General features: G+C 44.1%; 1 protein-coding gene across 1 annotated transcript in view; it reads left to right on the top strand.

Annotated features, from left to right (window-relative positions):
• Positions 1 to 7157: 7157 nt before the first annotated feature.
• Positions 7158 to 20713, top strand: part of LOC137149666 (sporozoite surface protein 2-like) — a 55006-nt gene continuing 41450 nt past the window's right edge. Inside the window, exon 1 of the mRNA XM_067543219.1 lies at positions 7158 to 7240. Coding sequence (XP_067399320.1) covers positions 7158 to 7240 — 83 coding nt within the window. The remainder of the gene's footprint in view (positions 7241 to 20713) is intronic.

Below are 20713 nucleotides of genomic sequence, written 5' to 3'. Positions count from 1 at the left end.
AATCAGTTCCACTATTTATGAGTTACACATGAGTGAGAAATATATCCTGTGTGTGTGTATGGGTGAGATCGTATCCCGTGTACATGTAGGATAGACAAGAACACTATGTTACAAAAAACATGACTTCGGTTGGACAGTCAAGAACTTTGAAGTTAGGTCCAGATCCGCAAAGATATTTGAAATCATGGTGAGTTAGAAACCTAAGTACCTTTGAGGATCTGGGCCTAGACCCAGGATGAAGTTCTGGCCCCTGAGCTTTCTCTTCTCCACTCTGCAGTTTGCTCAAACATTAGGGCCAAGGGAAAAATTCTGCTGTTGCTTAGATCGATGAAAATTCGGAGTAACTCCCCTGAAGTGCTCACTGGGGCATCTGCTCTTTGAAGTCAATAGAGTTACCCCAAATTCAACCTAGTGTAAAAGAGAGTAGAAGGCTCCCCAAGTCCTGCCCACCTCATTCACACACTGCCTCTTGCAACTGTGTGTGTGTGCATATCACAAATGTTAAAACCCTCTATGTACCAGGTAAATATTGTTATTTGATGTCAGCTGACAACAGTCATAGTTCTTGAGCTGCCAAGCAGTAAAATGTGTGACACTAGCCTTTAAATGTGTGAGGAACAAACAGCAAGGGAGGAAGCTTGAAACAATATGGGATTTTATTTCTTTAAGTCGTCTATAACTTCGGTGTTCTGATTCAGCATTGCTGGAGTCAGCGGCGCAGCAGAATGATCAGCGAGAAGGCTGCGGTTTGTGTAGGAGGTGAGTATATTTGGGTCTAAAATGTGTGTCATGCTTCATCAGTAATCAGAATTACAGGTCCAAACTTCCCCTTCTTGGACAACGTTTTGCACATGAGTTCCATGCAGGAATCAGCCAAACTCTAACCACAGACCTCTGGTGAAGATGCTTCTGGTCCGCTCCCTTCTCCTACATGGAAATTGGGGCAGGCAGTGGATCAACTCTGCCAAACTTTCTTGGTGCTATTGCGAAGGGAGGCCTTCCAGAGCACAGTAGCATAGGGATGTGGAGCACCCTGCGTGGCCTTTTCAATGGCCTGCTCCATCTCTTCATCGGAACCAAGCCAGTTCCACGGCCTTTTCAGCCCAAGCACCAACAGTGGTACCATAGGCCAGGATTCGGACCTGTAACCTCTAAGGACTGCACTGGGCTCCCACGTAGCTATCTGACTGCTGCCAGCTCACTCCTCATCTCCGCCATCTGTTACGGGCCATACAGACTGGCATTGTGTGTAAACCAACTGGCCATAACTCTGTGTCTGGGTGCAGGCCCACTCCCCATCCCTTTTACCTTCTCTTGAGGAGACCTGTGTACAGATTCTGAACTACACCTCTGGAAAACTCAGCATTAGAGGGTGCAGGCCAGTGGGAGAACAAAAGTGACTTTAAGTCACCTTTGTGCTGCCTGGATTGTGGGCCGGCTGGGGCCTTGAGCAACCAGAAATCTTGTTAGCACTCACTGCTATGAAGCCAGCCCCTCCCCTCCTCTCTCCACCAGCATACCTCCTACACCAGGAACTGCAAGAGAGGGGCTGTGTAGAGCCACATATAGTGTCATTCTTCCCTGACTGTGAGGCACCTTGACAGCCTCTCTACATTACCTGAGTGGCATATAGGATCTGGAGTGAGGGACAGAATCAGTCCCCTGGTGTATATATACTACATGGAGAAGTGCTTTATAAACACTGGCAGACAGGTCACACCCTCTGTGCATGGGAGGGAGGGAAATTCCCTGGATGGTTTCTCCCATGCTTTTCCTGTCAATGCAACAGAAATGCAGCATTTCCATTCCTTCCGGCCTTAATAAGCCCTGTAGGAAGGCACTGTGGCCTCCCCAGGAGACAGAGCCCGAGGGAGGGCGCGAGCAGCCTGAGTGGACCAAACCAGGCCCAGCCGCTAAGTCTGCCCAGCAACCAGGGAACCAGGCCACGATAGGACCGCCTGGCCAGCTCAATCAGCGGCAGTGGGGCGGAGCCCCCACAGGAAGGGGTGGTATAAAAAGCCCGGCCCCAGAGCTCAGTCAGGGGTAGACTGCTGCTGGAGACAGATGTGCTGCCCCACCAGCAGAGGCCTAGGCCGGAGCAGAGCCTTTGACCAACCCCGGCCCCACCCAGGCCTGGAGACTGGGTAGGGCCTTCCCAGAGCTGGACCAGGAAACCCGGCCAGAGAGACTGGGCTGAGGTACCTGGACCCTGGGACTGAACCGAGCCACCGGAGCCCCGGGACTGGGCTGAGACCCCAGAACAACCCAGGTGGAGGATACCCCCCGAGACCGGACAGGACCTGGAGGAGCTGCCGGCCGCCGAGCCCCCTGAGTTGGGAACGGACCTGGAGGAGCTACCGGAAGCTGAGCCCTTCCCCGCGCGAAACGACCTAGAGGAGCAACCGCTTTTGCCACTTCTAGGGCCCAGGGCTGGGACACAGTGGAGACAGGTGGGCCTGCGTTCCCCTCCCCTCCCCCTTTTCCTAGCCACCCCGAAGACAGCCTCCTGCTCCTTTCTGCTCCAGAGAGTGAACCCACTGCTGATTTGTCTGCTCGCCCTGCCTAAGGGCCAGAGCGCTGAACTGTTTGCCCACCCTGCCTAAGGGTTAGAGCAATCGACTGCTTGCTCGCTGAAAGCGAAGCGTTTCCCCTGGTATAGGAAGGCGCTGTGGCCTCCCCTGGAGACAGAGCCTGAGGGAGGACCCCAGCAACTGGGCCAGCGAGGGCAACCTGGTAACAAGCCCACATAAAGGTGGCTCAGGATCGGGCCCTGTGCTAGAAAATAAACAGGAACAAGCCCCTGTGAAAGGAGAAAAGGGGAAATAGTAGTGTGTACAGCCCTCTTACCCCCCACCATCCAAACAAGAAGTATTCCATTAAACGGACTATTTAGGGGCAGGAATGACTATAAAATCCATGGTTCCATACTGGACACCCTATCACCTCAGGCATTGGCACTCTCACTGCAGGACTGTCAGGCTATATGGACTCTCTCCTCAGGCCCTATGCCACCAGCACTCCTAGCTATCTTCGTGATACCACTGACTTCCTGAGAAAACTACAATCCATCCGTGATCTCCCAGAAAATACCATCCTAGCCACTATGGATGTAGCAGCTCTACATCAACATTCCACTACAAGCCATCAAAAACACTTTCCCCAATGATTATATGTCACACCTCACAGCTGAACTTTGTGACTTTGTCCTGACCCACAACTACTTTAGATTTGGAGCCAATCTATACCTCCAAGTCAGTGGCACAGCTATGGGCACCCGCATGGCCCCACAGTATGCCAACATTTTTATGACTGATCTAGAACAATGCTTCCTCAAAACTCGTTCCCTAACACCTCTTCTTTACCTACGCTACATTGATGACATTTTCATCATCTGGACCCACGGGAAAGAGTCCCTCGAAGATTTTCACCGGGATTTTAGTAATTTCCATCCCACTATCAACCTCAGCCTGGACCAGTCCACACAAGAAATCCACTTCCTGGACACTACAATAAAAATAAAGGACGGTCACATTAATACCACCCTATACCAAAAACCAACTGACCGCAATATGTATCTTCATGCCTCCAGCTTTCACCCTAGACATTACATGATCCACTGTCTACAGCCAAGCCTTAAGATTCAACCGGATTTGCTCTGATCCCTCAGACAGAGACAAACACCTACAAGAACTCTATGAAACATTCCTAAAACTACAATACCCACCTGGAGACGTAAAGAAACAAATTGACAGAGCCAGACGGGTACCCAGAAGTCACCTACTACAGGACAGACCCAACAAAGAAAACAACAGAACCCCACTGGTCATCACCTACAGTCCCCAACTAAAATCTCTCCAACACATCATTATAGATCTACAACCTATCCTAGCAGATGATCCGTCTCTCTCTCAGGAAGTGGGCGACAGACCTATCCTTGCTTACAGACAGCCCCCCAACCTGAAGCAAATACTCACCAGCAACCATACACCATACAAAAAGTCCAATCCAGGAACCTATCCCTGCAACAAACCCCGTTGTCAGCTCTGCCCACACATCGACTCTAGTGACAACATCACTGGTCCTAACCACATCAGCCACACCATAAGGGGCTCATTCACCTGTACATCCACTAATGTCATATATGCCATCATATATAACAATGCCCCTCTGCAATGTACATTGGCCAAACTGGACTATCACTACGCAAAAGGATAAATGGATACAAATCAGACATAAAAAATAACAACATCCATAAACCAGTGGGAGAACACTTTAATCTCCCAGGGCACATTGTCACTGACCTGAAAGTCGCCGTACTTCTCCAAAAACAGACTTCAAAGAGAAACTGCTGAGTTAGAAATGATCTACAAACTTGACACATTCAAACTGGGTTTAAACAGAGATTTGGAATGGCTCTCTCATTACAAGAGGTAATTGCTTTGCTCACCCATTCTCACCTCCTACTCAATGACTGTCATTAGCCCTCAAGTACCCGGCTTTCATCCACCTCCCCCATTGTTCTCTATGCACTTGTATATCTATGTTTCCTATTTACTGTATCATTCTACATCTGCATCTGATGAAGTGAGCTGAGTCTCACGAAAGCTTATGCCTACAAAAATTAAATTTGTTAGTCTTTAAAGTGCCACAGAACTCTCGTTGTTTTTTTTTTTTTGTTTTGTTTTTTATGGTTCAATACTGCTACTAATAATATGCAACAGCTTTTATAAACCTAGTTACAGGCCTCTATCATATCCATAGCAACCAAGTGGCACATGGAATATATTTAGAGATCCTCTGCACCTGTCTAAAATAGACGCGGCTAAATTATGTCCAGGCTTGTACCTTTTGGCAGTATTTTAAGATGCACAGTGTAGTCACACCTGGCATTTGCAGAGTTGTAGAACAAGAATGTAGCTTTTGTACGAAACACCTATTTCCTCTTGTTTATCTTCCCTTTCATCTTTTTGACTCTGGCATACTTGTCAAAAAGAAAACTCCAAGGTGAATCATGTACTTGGGGGAACAAGGTGAGTGATAGGTGCATGGGAACAGCTGCAATTTGCTTAAAGTAACTCTCATATTTTCTGCTCCAGCATTGTTACTGTCAAAATGTGGGTAACACTGAATTAATAAACTGCTGCAAGTAATTAGAACTGTAGTCTGCTCCCACTGACGACAATAGCAATACTGAGAGATGCTTTAATACTCAAATTGTTGTAGATTGTTATAGAATCCAACAGGTCAATAGGTTGCTTATAACCATCTATAACACCACCCGTTGATATGCTTATTACCATTTCTAACACATACTGCTCTGCATGTCTGCAACATGCTCATAACGGCAATTAATCCTGTATTACTAAACCTCATTTATCCTTTATAAACTATGTATAAATCAGCTTTAATATAAAGTGTGACCAGCAAGATTCTCATTGACTTCAATGGGAGAAGGATCAGACCTTCACCTTGTGTAATGGAGAAAAAGGGATTTTGTATTCTGTTGTTATAGTGTTCTCATCTCATAAACCCTAGCTATATATCACTTTCATTGATCATCAATCTCACATGATCACCTAGTCTGACCTCCTGCACATCGCAGGCCACAGAACCTCACCTACCCACTCCTGTAATAGACCCATAACCTCTGGCTGAGTTACTGAAGTCCTCAAATCATGATTTAAAAAGACTTCAAGTTACAGAGAATCCACCATTTACTCTAGTTTAAACCTGCCAGTGACCCGTGCCCCATGGTGCAGAGGAAGGCAAAAAAACCCTCAGGGTCTCTGCCAATATGACCCGATGGGAAAATTTCTTCCCAACCCCAATTTGGCAATCAGTTAGACCTGAGCATGGGGGCAAGACCCAGCAGCCAGACACCTGGGAACAAATGCCCTGTAGTTACTCAAGAATTCTCCCCATCTTGTGTCCTATCACTGGCCATTGGAGATATATATCCATTTATAAATTGCCCAAAACAAAGTTTGTTGAGGAGCTGGAGCTGGGGAAGTTAATGCTATTGATTCTAATCCTGCAGTCTAGGTGAAAATAAAGGTTTTGTCAGAGAACAGGCTAAAGATGTGGACTCCTTATTTGAATTGTATCTTATGCAGAGTGCAAGACTAGAACATAATGTTTCAGGAATACTGGGGGGAAATATGATCATTCAATTATAAAAAATGGGCTGACCAGCATGGGGAACGAGAATATTTCCAGGCATTATTAAAGGCAAATAAAAGCCTGATTCCCCTGTGACTTCAATGGGGGAATTTTGCCTCCTTTGGAACTACAGGACTGGGCCCTACATGTTCTCAAAATAAATTGATTGATCTTCAGGTTTTAAACAAAATTAACTTGCGCCTGTGAAACTCTCATGGATGGTTGGATATACATTTAAAATAATATTGACAATACTTTAAAGCAATGGGAATTTATTTCCAGTTGGTGTGGGAATGGCCAAATATTAGCATGTTCTGAAGGCTGGTTCTGAAAGGCCCTTCAAACTCGATAGGTGTTGACATCAATTTTCTCCCCCTAGTGCCGTGCATATATGTGTGCGCGTGTGGTATGTACTGTATGACTACATCTTTTAAAAATGGATTACTCATACAGGTGTAATGGCAGCCAAAAGAATATTGGTCTAAACATGGAAGAGATGGAAAGAAGGCTGGTAGTCACAAGTGGGTTGGAAAATAAATTAAAGGTCACCAAGAAAAGAACATGATTAAACTTATGTGGAATTTTGTTACATCCATAAATCAGATCGTTAGAGGGAAGCTATAGAGTCTAAACAGTAGTTCCCACATCATACTGTGGGTAAAACGTTCTTACGTGCCATTAGCAGACAGCTTTCTGTTAATGTTTCAGGGAGATATGATGCTCTATTCACTTTCTTCATGTCACCCCCTATGTCCAGGTGAGCAGTCAGTGCATGGGGCAGTGTAGCCGGGAGGCGTGGCCTCCCTCTGAGATTGACACAGAGGGAAAGCCAACACCCCCCCCCCCCCCCCCGCGCGCGGTTGGAAGCCAGAAAGACAACACCTGACCGGAAGCAGGTAGGCGGGGCTAGGCCTTTAAAATCCAGGCCTGCTCGCTCAATCAGGGCCCAGTGGCCGAGGGAGAAGGGCGCCTCTCCCTTCGTGCTCGAGCCTAGGGCCATGCCCAACATCCACCCAGAGGAGAAGCTGCCGGATCTACCCACAGCATGGGGCCCTGCGGATCTGGAGGAGCTGCCTGAACCGTACGACCTGGAGGAAGGCCTGCCGCAGCTGCCTCCTGCCTGGGGACATGAGGACTTAGAGGAACTGCCCTCTGCAGAGGACCCCGCACAGTTTCCGGGCTTGCTGCCGACTGATGGTGAAGGACTCGTGCGACTCCCTCACGCCTTCTACCCCAGCGACCCAGAGGGACACCACTAGCCCCAGGTACACGAGGGAGAGGGTGGGAGGAAGAAGCCAGGGAAGCTGACTACGGTGCGTCTGAGCTGACACTCGCTGTGAGTCAGCGTGTTTCGGCTGGAGCCCCGCTGACCCAGTGACAGGACACCCCCTCACTGCCAGGGCCCTGGGCTGGGATGCAGTGGAGACGGGTGGGCCTGTGTCCCCCTTCCCTCCCCCTGACTTGGGGTGAATGCCGGCTGAGCGCCAGAACCTGTCCCTTGCAGCCTGCCCTGCCCTACCAAAGGGCTGGGCCATAGACTGCTGCTCGTCCTACCAAGGACTCGAGCCGGCGTGTTTGCCTGCCTGCCCCACCGAAGGGCCGGGCCAGAGACTGCTGACTCGCATAGTCTGGGGCTCGAGCCTGTGTTTCTGGCCTGCCCTTCCCAGTGGCTAGGCTATAGACTGCTTCCTCGCCCTGCCGAGGGCTGTTTCCCGCTGCCAGCCCGTCCCTGGCTGAGGCCGACCATAGACTGCTGGCACGCCCCGGGGCAAGAGACTATTTCCCCAAAGGAGCGGCTGACCCAAGGCTCGCCCTACTGAGGGCCGGAGGTGGCCCCTTAATTCAGAGTCCCCAAAGGGCGTAGGCGCCGGGAAGTGTGGCCTCCCTCTGAGATTGATGCAGAAGGAGAGCCACCAGCGCCGCCCCCTACAGGGGATCCTCTACAGGCAGCTATTGGGGGTTATGAAGGGAATATATGTTGACTTTAGAACTAATTTATTCTAACTCCTGGTCTCCTGGCAATTTATTCTGTGGGGTTCCACACATGAGTCAGTGATATAAAGCTCTCTTTAAAAAAAAATAAAAAAAAAAAATAGATGGGCTTGAAGTACTATAACGCTGAAATCAAATATGAAATTAAATGTTGGGCTCTGGATCCAAAATCAGTGTTGTGTGAATCAATCTTTAAGATTTGGGGCAAATTTTGTTTTCTGCGTGCACGAGTGGATGTGTGCTGCATGAGTACACACCATTATTTATCTCATTTTTTTAATCCATGCCTATATTCTTGACAAGCTACTTGTACACTATCAACAGACAGCTTGTCAGGAATACAGGTGATATTTTATTGTGTGAACAAGTGGCTCCAGAGGAGAGAAATGACCCCTCAGAACTGGACCATGTACCTTAGCTTTTAGAGTCCTAATTACTGGAGGGTTATAACCCTGATTGAGAAAATCTCTCTCTTGTTTACATATGGATTTTGTGCTTTTGCTAACCACTGAGAATCAGTTCAGGCCATTGAAGCGTCCTCTGTTTTCCTTGTGTGTTTCATCCTATCCACGGAGACATTTGCAGTTTAAAATCAGAGCAACGTGGGAATCCAGAGCATAAGCGCTGGTGGGGCCATCCATCAGATAGATGATATGCAAGACCGTCAACCCACTTCTGTGACTTACACTTTGACTTTTATCCCCAGCTTCTATAATTCAAACAAGCATTTTGGACAATTCAAATATTTGTCCAATTATTTTGGATAAACCAACAAAAGCATTTCCCCGAATATCCATCCAATCTACATGCTTCCTGTTTGCTTCCTTATAGAATCACAGAACATTAGAGTTGGAAGGGACCTCAGGAGGTCATCTAGTCCAACCCCTGCTCAAAGCAGGACTAACCTCAGCTATATCATCCCAACCAGGGCTTTGTCAAGCCTCAGCTTAAAAACCTCTAAGGATGGAGATTCCACCATCTCCCTAGGCAACCCATTCCAGTGCTTCACCACCCTCCCAGTAAAAAACTTTTTCCTAATGTCCAACCTAGACCTCCCGCCTTGCAACTTGAGACCGTTGCTCCTTGTTCTGTCATCTGCCACCACCGAGAACAGCCTAGCCCCAAACATTCCGCAGCTAGAACTGGTGTTTGAGCCCGGGGGGTGGAAGGGTGGGATAAGAATGTATCTTCAGACATTATGCATGTTTCTGAATTTGTTTTGGGAGGTACATTCTCCTTTGCCTTCTCATATTGAATATATTGGTCTTTCTGACACTGCTGGCAACAGGTCTATATTCCCGAAAAACAAGTCAAAAGAAACTTTGGAAACAGAACCTTTGTGTTATCTGCATAGATGGGGCCAAATGCAGTTCATAGGTCAGCAAGTGCAACCCCCATTGACTGCAGTGTGAATTCTGCCAGTTTATGCTGGAGTTACATTTGGACCACAGAATCTGTGATTCTTTCCCACTCATTGTTTCCATTGAATCCAGGGAACAAACCACAGCTTAGTGAAATTCCCTGAAGTCTCTAAGCAAGGTATACTTCTGTCTTTTCAAGAGACCTTAGGAAAAATACATTAGCCCACCAAAACTGCTTTTGCTATTGTACCGAAGTGGGAATACTAAAAAAGTTCCTATTATCACACATTCTGCTCCTGTTTAAAGGGATATTATCCTCCTAAAAATTACTCATCTAAACATGTGTTTTTCTAGGTGTGCAGCGAAGGGTTCCCTTGACACTCTCTTTCCCTTAACTAATCAGTGCAGCAAGAAACGAATTTGACAATTACAAAATTACTTCTGATGCAAATCAGTTCTGAAAAATTTTCTCCTGTAGAGGTGGGTGATTTTTCCTGGAGAATTGCTCCATTTAAAATCTCTTTAATTGCCTTAGATAGCTTTATATCTAATAAAGACCCCGATGCAGGAAAACACTTAGGCATGTGCTTATGAACATCCCTATTTAGGATAGTACTGAAGCACATGGTCAAGTACCACTAAAGTTAAGCCCATGCTTAAGTGCTGTCTTAAGTAGCCGTGCTTTCCCGGACCCAGGCCTAAATATCTTTATTTCAGTATTTGCCTTGTTTATGGTAGTCACTGTAGAGAATGTTAGATAACAACATCTATTTATCTAACAGCACATTTAAGTCCAGGCGAGGACACAAGGCTTTGGTTCAGATTTGACTGACTGCTGTTTGCAGGAGATTTCCCACCATTCTCATCATAACAGCTGTTCTCAAAATTAAATTCTGATTAAACTGATTGATGGGTGGGGATGGTTGACTACTTAATAAAGGTGAAGCAGAAGCTAGTGTGACAGGTCTTATTTGTCCATCTTTCAGAGTGTAAACTCTCAGGACCAGTGATCTCCAGAACTTCAGAAAGAATTAATAATAACGAACTACATCCTTCAGTGGTAGAAATACTCGCTGCTCCATTGAACTCTATGGACCTAGGCCAGTTTATCTCAGGTGAGGTTCCGCCCACAATGGTGGGATTTTCAAAATGTGCCCATTGACTTTCAATAGAAAATGTGTTTCTAAATTGTTTAGGTGCCTTTGAAAATTCGGTGCTATTTCTTTAAGAGGCACACATATATATATATTTCAAACTGTAACTCAGAATGGCTGAAGATATGTCCCTGAAACTTCTCCTCTGGGCTGAAACCAAGAATGGGTAGTTTCAATCCAAAAAGAGCAATTCCGAGTAAAATCAGGGGCTTATAGCAGCAGTACTATTGAAAGCCAAACTAGTTTCTCCTGCTCTCCCTTTCTTGGTTGTAACTTTTCTTTTGCCTCCTCCCAAAAGATCAATAGCCTAGTGCAGCAGGATCTTTAATTGAAGGTCAAACAAAATTGTACTGGAAATCTTGGGAAGATTTTTAAGTGGTTGCTTGAACCAGATGACTCTCTATTTACATGTGGGATCTGTAGAGCAGGTTTCTGCTGTGGCATACCAGCTTTACAACTCTGAAAACAGAAATCTGTAGTTTAAGCAGATCAAGATAGTCTCTCCTTCTACCCTACTCCAGAGAGATCATTTCAAAGGATTCAGTGGTGGTTTTGTGATGTAGGCACCATTCGGAACTAGACTGAAGCCAGTCAACTCTTTTTCTCAGACGATAGAACAGACAGATGGTAATGATGTTTAGTCCCAGACAGCCTGGACTGCATTCAGAGCAGTGACACAAAAGGAAGAGGCTCCATAAAAGATTCTGTATCAACCTCTGGGACACCCAATCTCCGGCAAACACATTTTTGATTGATTAAAACATGCTTAAAGATCAGAAGCTTCTCATGCCAAAAGGACAGAAGAGATATTCTGTGCTCAGTGAAAAGGCGTAAATGCTAATACTCTCCTGAACCTAGGACACAACAGAATGCTGCTAGACAATATGGTATATGAAGAAGACTTGTTTTAGTTAGTTTGATGTAAAACCGCTTTTTCTCTATTGTCCCAATCACAATGCATCACTGCAAAACCAAAAGACTTTCTCTTTAAAGATATCCCTAGAGGTCAATCACAAGGGACAAATAGTGTAATAAAGCACATTCAGGCATATGACGATTTTACTTGGTCACAAGGAGAGAAGGAAGAGGCCCCGAGGAATGTCAGCATTCTACAGAAAGTCATCATTCTTGAGGACGAAGAGAAGGGGATCTTCATGTCTGCACTACTCCATAATCTGGGACTTCCTCTGAAGTTGTGGTGACAGAGGAACCTCACATCAGCCCTTGTTTTTAAAGATTTCTACTGTTTCCACTGGGACAGCAACCACACCACAAAAATGGCATGGAGAATAGTCTCCAGAAACAGGCTTCTGGGCAAATGCAAAGTATAGTGAAATATGTGTTCATATGCTGCATAAATTAGGACACCATTGAAAAGTATTTTAGTATCAGATTTTGATACCCCTGAAATATACTTTCACTATGAGCTTTAGGCACATGTGTAATATATTCTCTCAGAAAAAATGCAGAGCTTTTTTGTCTTCTATCCCATAGATGTAAAACTATCTTTGTAATCAAGCATTTGGCAACTGTATGCCACCGGAGGCTTGCAACAAAGATGTCAACGCATTGTGAACCTTTGAAGAGGGAAAGAATTGGCTGCCTTCAAGAGACCCATAAATGATGATTTGCAGCTGACGTGATGTAATGAAACTGTACATTTGCAGCCTGGATTTTGGGTCATCCTGATAATTATTGTTAATGATTCTATCACAATCTGTATATTAAAAAGTGCTGGTACCATAACTCTGAGCAGGCATGGCATTTCTGACTGCATGTGTAATCTATACAGTAAATAAGTGTGTGTGTGCTTGTGCATGTCTGGACAGAGTTTAAGGGCCAGCTCTCGACTGGGCTGATATGTGGGTGGGTCCCAAATGCAGTAGAAAGGGTGCTTTCCCCCTCCATAGAAAGGCTATGCCCTGGAAAACCCATAGAAGGAGAATCCACCCTCACCCACCCAACCACACTGGATGAGACCTACAGGGGACTCTCCACACTACAGTGTAGAGAGGTGAGGAATATGCTTGTTGAGGGTATGGTCAGATGTCTGTGAAGGTTTCACAAAAAAATACAGCAATAAATGAATTACAGGTAATTGTTTGTTTTCCCCATGCTCTCATACAGGACTGAGTGCTTAGCTTGAACTGCTCATGCCATTTGTATGGAGTTTATGAAAAATGGATTTTGTGTGTCTTTTCTTGTTTTGGAAGGACTACTGAGCAACTGCAATTCATTCCTTATTTGCCTCCAATAAACCACATGTGTATGGCCATGAAAGATCTGAATGAATGATCAAAGGTAGCGTTTACACAATGCTGGATCACTCCAGGAAACATGGATCCTTGTAATAAATGGTTACACATGCATGGATAAAATGCAGAGAAGTCTGCGATATACCAACTCTGATCCTTTTTAAAAACTGAGAGCTTCTCATTTTCTTCTGGAGATGACTCTGCTTCTGGTTTTCCAGTGCCTTTAAACAACTCTCATTCTGTATAGGTGTTCAGATCTCATGGTGATAGGCACAGTATAAAAACTTGAATAGAATAGAAAGTAGCACCTATTTTTTCCCCAGCTAGAGATATTCCCTCCTTCCCCAAAATAATTAGTGCACAGATAATGCTAATATTCTCATTTCTATGTTAAAATTAATAGTAGACTGCTAATGTTTCAGAGAGATATTAATTGTATAACATTCATATGACAAATTCTATTAGCTTACATAGATTTGTCACTACAAACCCATGAAAACTCTCATCTGTATTGTTAAGGCTTTTATGTTAGTGCCCCAAATAATCGGATGAGAGCTAGTCTGTTTTTAAAGAAAGGGGTCTATTTAATTACATCAATCTGTTCAATTAAACTTTTAATTCTAAATTATTTTTAATCCTGTTTCTCACTTAAGTCTAATTTTACTTCAATACAGACTGGTACTTTCTTTCTTAGGGAATATAGAATGGGCTTAATATTTTACCCATGCTTTCTGAATATTATTTGGATTTGGATAATTAAGAAAGAAAGAAGAATACAAAGGTGGTTGGGGTTAAATTGACATAGAGAAGGAGAGTATATAAAATCCACTGCCCAGAGAAAGATGGGGTCTAGTGGGAAATAGTAGCCTTATCAACACCAAAAAACTTTGTAGTCGTAGTTTGCTACTGATGCAACTTTACTGGTGATATCAAAGGTGGAGGCTAGTAGAAGTCTTTACATTGGGCCAATTGTCTTTAGTTGTGCCAATTGTAAACTCAGCACAACTAGGGTGACCAGATGGGCAAAGACCACCTTTCTACTTCCCCAATCCTGGACCATCTAGGGGACAAAATCACTCCCAACATAACTAAGAACTGAGGAGCTGCTTTGAATTATGCCTGCTATAGCAGGTCCACGTACCTTGCCCTGGCCACTCTCTGTCCCCTCTGTACACTATGGGCTCTCTGCCACCCCAGCTTTACAGATGCATTGCAAAGCAGCTGGAGCCAGAGCTGAGATTCTGGCCCAGTGGTTTAAATGGGAGCTGTATCAGGCCTTTGACTGGGGTTTCTGAGATTGGTATTTGGCTCACTATATCAAATACCTTCCCAGGTCCAGTGGCCAAATCCTTAGTGGCTTAGCAATAAGTGTTGCAGGTTGTTGGATGGCCATTAGATCCAGCCCGGTTGCTGCAGCCCTTCCTCGGGTCCTCACTCCAGGGGAGGCCACAGCGCCTTCCTAATGGGGGAACAGTTCGGTCTCTTGTGGGTCTTGGCCCGGCCCTCAGGCATGGTGGGCGAGCAAGCAGTTAATGGCTCCGCCCTTAGGCAGGGCGGGCAGGCAGTGGTCCCGCCCTTTGGTTCGGTAGCGTGGATGAGGCTCTCCCCAGGGGTGGCTAGGGAAGGGGGGAGGGGGACGCAGGCCCACCCGTCTCCACTGCATCTCAGCCCAGGGCCCTGGTAGTGGCAAAGGTGTTGCCACTGAGTCGGCGGGGCTCCTGCTGCAACATGCCAACTGGGTTGCCCCAGACTCAGCCACTGTCTACGGCTGTCCCTGGGCTACTTCCTCCCCATATCCCGTGTACCTGACTCCTCAGGGTTGCTGGGGCACTCCGTCCGGAGTAGGCCCGCCAGTCCCTCCTCGTCCACTGGCGGCAATGCAGGGAGCTCCTCAATGAGGGGCAGCTCCTCTAGGTCACAGGGCTCAGGGGAGAGCACGGCCTCAGGCAGCTTGTCCAAGTCCTGCCCCGACTCTGGGGGCTCAGAGGCTGGGAGCTCCTCCAGGTCCAATCCAGCCTCAGGAGGTATTGTCCACCCGGATTGCTCAGGGGGCTCGTTGTCCAGTCCCACGGTTCGGGTATCTCGGCCCAGTCTCTCTGGCTGGGTTGCCTGGTCCAGCTAAGAGAAGGGCCTACCTAGTCCCCAGGCCCGGGTTGGTCTGGGGATAGTTGGAGTCTCGGCTCTGGCCTAGGCCTCAGCCGGCAGGGCAGGGCAGCACATCTGCCTCCAGCGGTGGTCTTTCCCAGACTGCGCTCTGGGGCCTGTCTCTTATACTGTCCCTTTCTTGAGAGGCTCCGCCCTGCTGCAGCTAATTGGGCAGCTTGTGCGGTCCTATCCCTGCCCGGCCCTTGCATTGCTGGGCAGACTGGCCTGCCGGCCCTATCACAGCCCAGCTGTTTGGGAGCCAGACAGACTTGTCCGTCGGATCTCCTCCTGTCCAGCCTGGTCGCTGCGGCCCTTCCTCGGGTCCTCACTCCAGGGGAGGCCACAGCGCCTTCCTACACAGGTGCTCAGCCTTTCTCAGGCTTTGGACCCAGACAGATAACATCTATCTTCATCTACTACTCATACAACGTTCTCTACCTACCTACCAGGTTGGTTTGGCAGGACTTGTTCTTCATAAACCCCTGCTGCTTATTGCTTATCTCACAGTATTCAAGAGGCTGATCCTCAGTTGGTATAAATGATCACAGGTTCCTTGAAGTCAGTTGTGTTTTACTGGGAACAATTGACCTCAATGGAGCTATGACCATTTACATCAGCTGAGAATCTCCCCCAATATATTTTATTTAACAAACTCAATAATTTGTTCTGTTAATTCACGAGTAATTGAAGTTGCTCTTAACAACCAGTAGTTGCCAGAATCACTCTTCTTTTATTCCTTGATGATTGTACAAAAGATGCTTTTCTCTAGTCTTCCAGTAGCTCTCCAGTTCCCATGATTTTTAAAAAATATTTGTCAATATCCTGTAAAAAGGAACATTTGTATGTTTTTAAAATAATTTTTAAACATGATGGGTCTTTAACCAAATACATCCTTCCTGCAAGAGAAGGTCTTATTGGAGACTAACATTCATCCTATATAATGAAAAATACTTCAAAATAAAGCTTATTCAGTACATGTGTGAGGACTCACATCTCTTCTTCTATGGTGAAGAGGCGTGGTCAAATATTTTAATAACTTGAATGGCAGGCTACCAGGAAAAATATGTTCCCAGCACCATACAGAAACCCTGATAGGAAAAGAAAGACATACACAGCCACCACTAAAAAGTCAGCACTGGAGCCCTGAATCGCTATAGCCATAATGTTATTTTCACAACAAGCCATGTGCAATAATAGCTTTCTTCACTCTCCTTTAATTCTATTCTGCTCTGCAATTGAGATTTGTAATTCAACCCAGGAAACCTTTTATTAATTTGCAGGAACCCAGTGAGACAATATCCTATGACCTCCACTGATCTGAGTTATATCCAGCCATACACACTCAGAAATACCAATGAACTTTTCACATTGTTACCCTTTTGGATCTGTTGTGAAACCTAGGTTCAGTGGCTTGAGGTCAGTACTAGTTTTGTTTCACTTTTAACAAAAGGAGGGTTTTGTAATTCTGGTAGCCCAGCTAAATTCAAATTGGATGATTACATTCCGCTTCCCTAAATTCCCATGCAGTTTCAAAACATCAGATATTTTTCTGTTCTCACCTACTGTTGATGTCCACTGATTAAAGGCTGCTGCTTTTCACTGCAGAGGCAATGAAAGTTGAAGGGATGCCTGTATGGTACAAATATTTTACAAATAGCATGTAGTGTGAAAAAGACTATATTAATGTCAGTATGACAGCAGACTCTCGAATACTCAAACTACCACTCACTGAAATTCCTTTTGTAAACTACCAGTCTACAGTTAGCTGATACCTTGTCCATTGACTCCTTATTATGCAGGTTCCCAATGACCGGAACATATGTGGTGTCCCCTATGCAGTTTTGATAATAGGAATTCTGCTTGATTTGAATGAAAGTGTAGCAGCATTACAGAGACAAGGTGCACTAGTGAAGTAATATCTTTATTGGACTAGATTCTGTTGGTGAAAGAGAGAAAATTTGAGCTACACAGAGCTCTTCTTCAGCTCTGTGTGGCATTGAAGCTTGTCTCTTGCACCAGCAGAAGTTGGTCCAATAAAAGATACTACCTCACCCAACTTGTTGTGCTAATATCCTGGGACCAGCACGGTTACAACAATACTGCACACAACAGTTTAACAGAATCATATTTTCATTCAAAATACGTAAAAATCCAAGCTAGGTAAGGAATAAATTATGTGTATAGTAGATCCCTTAGCAACAGGGGAAAAATTATCCTGACTTTAGGTTAGCCAGTGTTAGAACCAAACATCAAATACATACCTGATGTGGCAGTTTGCCATTAACATCAATGGGAGAAAGATCAAGCCATGTCTCTAGGACGGTGCCCCCATATAACATGTTACCAGTAGAAGTTTTATCCCATAAAGGAGACAAGTGGTGGGATAAATTCCCACTCCGATAGGAGAATAATGTGGGTCGTGACTACAAAACCCCAGGAGAACTCTCTTCCCAATGGTTCCACCTTACATCTGTGGCATGTACTACCCTTCACACTGGAGAGAATTAAATAATGCACCCTTTTCTATATCAGAGCCGTGTTCCATACACTACCACCTGAGAAATTCAGAAGCCTGATTCTCCTCTCACGTCCATCAATTTTACACTACTGTACCTTAGTTGATTTCAGGGGAGTTACTTCTGATTTACACAAGTGTAAGCATCAGGAGAATCAGGCCTTGTGCATTCACACTAAATGATGCCACCGTTAGCATAAGAGTGTAGCTGCAAGCCAGAGATTTGAAAAAAGACTTGGAAATAGCTTCCTTAGTACTCACCAGTTAAAATATTACACTCTATGGTGGGGTCTGCTCTGCTTGTGAGTTTAGGTTATCAATACACCTGATTAGATCTTTCAGAGTCAGCGCCAGCAAATGGAATGGAATTGTGAGCAATCATTATTAGAAATATTTTTTAAAAAAATAGGGTGGGATCTTCCTTTGCTTGTGAATTTGCTGTCCCTGAAGGTTGCTTTGCTGACCAGTTGAGCAGCCCTTGATGGGCCATGTACAATGGAAGTTGTTCCTGCATAATAGACAGCTTAGTTTATGCCAATAGAATCATTCATCATTCAGTCTTCTGGAAAGAAAATATGTTGTAGTGTATATGAGGCTGATATATCATTATGGAAAGGTAGAGTGGCACTGGACTAGCAAACTGGAAACCTTGAGCAAATCACTTGCCCTCTCTCACCCTTTGTCTCTCTTTTCTATTTAGATTGCAAGCTCTTTGGAGCGAGGGGCATCTCTTATATGATTGCACAGTGCCAGGCACAATGGGGGTCCTCTGGGCTCAAGGTGCTACTGTAATACAACCGTAATATGTGCATGGATGTGGTGTGATTTCATTTCTCTTATTACCTGGAAACTACCTGACGCACATACCACTTTGAATAATATTGCTATGAATAACGAGAGTCCTGTAGCACTTTAAAGACTAACAAATTACATTTCTGCAGGCATAAGCTTTTGTGGGCTGCAACCCACTTCATCAGATGTCTGACGATGGCATCTGACGAAGTGGGTTGCAGCCCACGAAAGCTTATGCCTATAGAAATTTAATTTGTTAGTCTTTAAAGTGCTACAGGACTCTTGCTGTTTTTGCTGTATACAGACTAACATGGCTACCCCTCTGGAACTTTTCACCATTGCTATGAATGTTTCTGTAGCTCTCCAAAAGGTTTACATGCAAAATAAAGTTGTTCTTTTCTCCCCTTTTCTGTGTCCTTTCATTAGCATAATATAGATAGAAGCTCATTCTTAAATACCCTAAAGCACTTATTTAGGAGCAACGGCCTAAATTCCTCACTTAACCAGAACTCCCAATGACTTCCCTGGGAATTTTTCCCAGTTCTAGGTGTTGTTAATGGCACCTGCACAAAAAGTTGTAGCTTCATGCTAGGTTAAGGAGCATGTGTATATGAAGTGTTTGGAGTATACATTTAATGAAGAAAAGGAAGTTTTCTTATTCCTCAAACAGAGATCTATTACAATAGACTTCAATGGAAGTTTTGTCCTATATAGAAGTACAGGATCAGGCCCTATTTCAAGAAATCTGAGGGATACTTGTTAACATAGTACAGTCATTTATTTTATATGTTAGTTACTGGTTTGATGTAATTATTAATTGATTATTCAATGGATTTAGAGTCTATGCTCTATTATTTAATATGCCTTTTATATTTGCTTTAGTGTAACAATTTCAAGTGAATTAAATTTAACTTGGTTTAATATTGATATTTTTAAAAGTACAAAAGAACATTGTTTAAAGATAGATATATGAACAATCTTGGGGGTTTTTGAGCTTTTGCAAAGCCTGTTTGCTTATTTATGAAACATGTGCATTCCCAAAGTTCTGAACACTAAGTACACAGTGACAAAAATGTTTGGAACTTTCCTTAAAAAAAAAAAAAAAAGAAGGAAAAATATGCTGCGGATAATCATCTTTGTGAAAACTACTGGATGATATGTAGTTCAGACAACACAAGGTCTTATTCTGCCATGGTTTTTCTATGTGCTCAGTATTGACAATTGAATTGTTACTGGATATATTTAAATTAACACAAACATGATTTTTAAAAATAATTAAAAAACAGAAAGCAGATTAATCAAAGCAGGCTTGAATAGATCTGATTCTGATCTCACTTGATCGGATGCTGTCCATTTGAAATGTAGTCAATTCCAAAAATTAGTTGCCCTTCATAAATAGATTAGTAGTAGATTAGTTAGATAAGTAGATTAGTTGCCCTTCATGAGTAGATTCAGGTACTACAACTTCTCATGAGTGAATCCTCTTGCCAAGTTTCTGTGGCTTTAACAATCATATTTTAAAATAATTTTCTCTCCATTGTGGCCATGTGAAAGATCCACACAAACAACAAAGGGAAATGGTGGAACTATTTGGTGGAAACAGAGAAACTGACTATAAGTATACAAATGCTAGCACATACACAAAGTAAACTGAAAAATCAGAGGAAAGTATTTTTTCTAATTTCTTTCAGTTTTCATAAAGTTAGGTGTTGCTTTTAACAATAGTAAAAAATTGGACAGAAGTGTAATGTTTAAATAGACAGTGTCACTTTTAAACCAGCACAACTATTGACTTCGGTGGAATTACTCTTGATTTACACCAGTGATAGAAAAATCAGAAGCAGGCTCAACTATGTGAGAAATTTTCCTTTGTTGTTTGGATCTTTAGACAGCAAAATCAATATTTTCTATTTGCCTTGTCTGAGATGATTTCTTTATATTTGAGTTTGATGAGTTGGTAGCTAGGAACTTTGTATCATGTGAATTGTGTACAGGAAGCTGCAAAGAACTGATTCATAGATGTAGAATTGTGTCTTTCAAAGGAATCGTTTTACCAAAACTATTATTTCAAAGGAGTTTTTACTTTAGCATGGGTGGTAAAGCTCCCCATTTAAATTTAGGGACATTTATTTTGGAAGAAATCAATGTCTTCTCTAAGTTCTTGATCACAGGCTCACTCAGTCATTTGTCTGCAAAATAAAAATTAATAGAGGTCTCCCACTTTGTTTAACTTGAGAGGCAGCTAGCTAATAGTTGAGCTTTATCATCCACATTCCTTTTGGAGGGACCACCAAATCCAATAGGCACATTAAAGGCATGGAAATCATTTTCACTGTAGCT

The sequence above is a fragment of the Emydura macquarii genome, unplaced genomic scaffold (assembly GCF_026122565.2).
Source record: "Emydura macquarii macquarii isolate MOO-44397 ecotype Brisbane River unplaced genomic scaffold, CSIRO-AGI_Emac_v2 contig_799, whole genome shotgun sequence".
Taxonomy (NCBI): Eukaryota; Metazoa; Chordata; order Testudines; family Chelidae; genus Emydura; species Emydura macquarii.
Note: the sequence above shows the minus strand (reverse complement) of the source record. Positions and strands in the feature narration are given on the sequence as shown.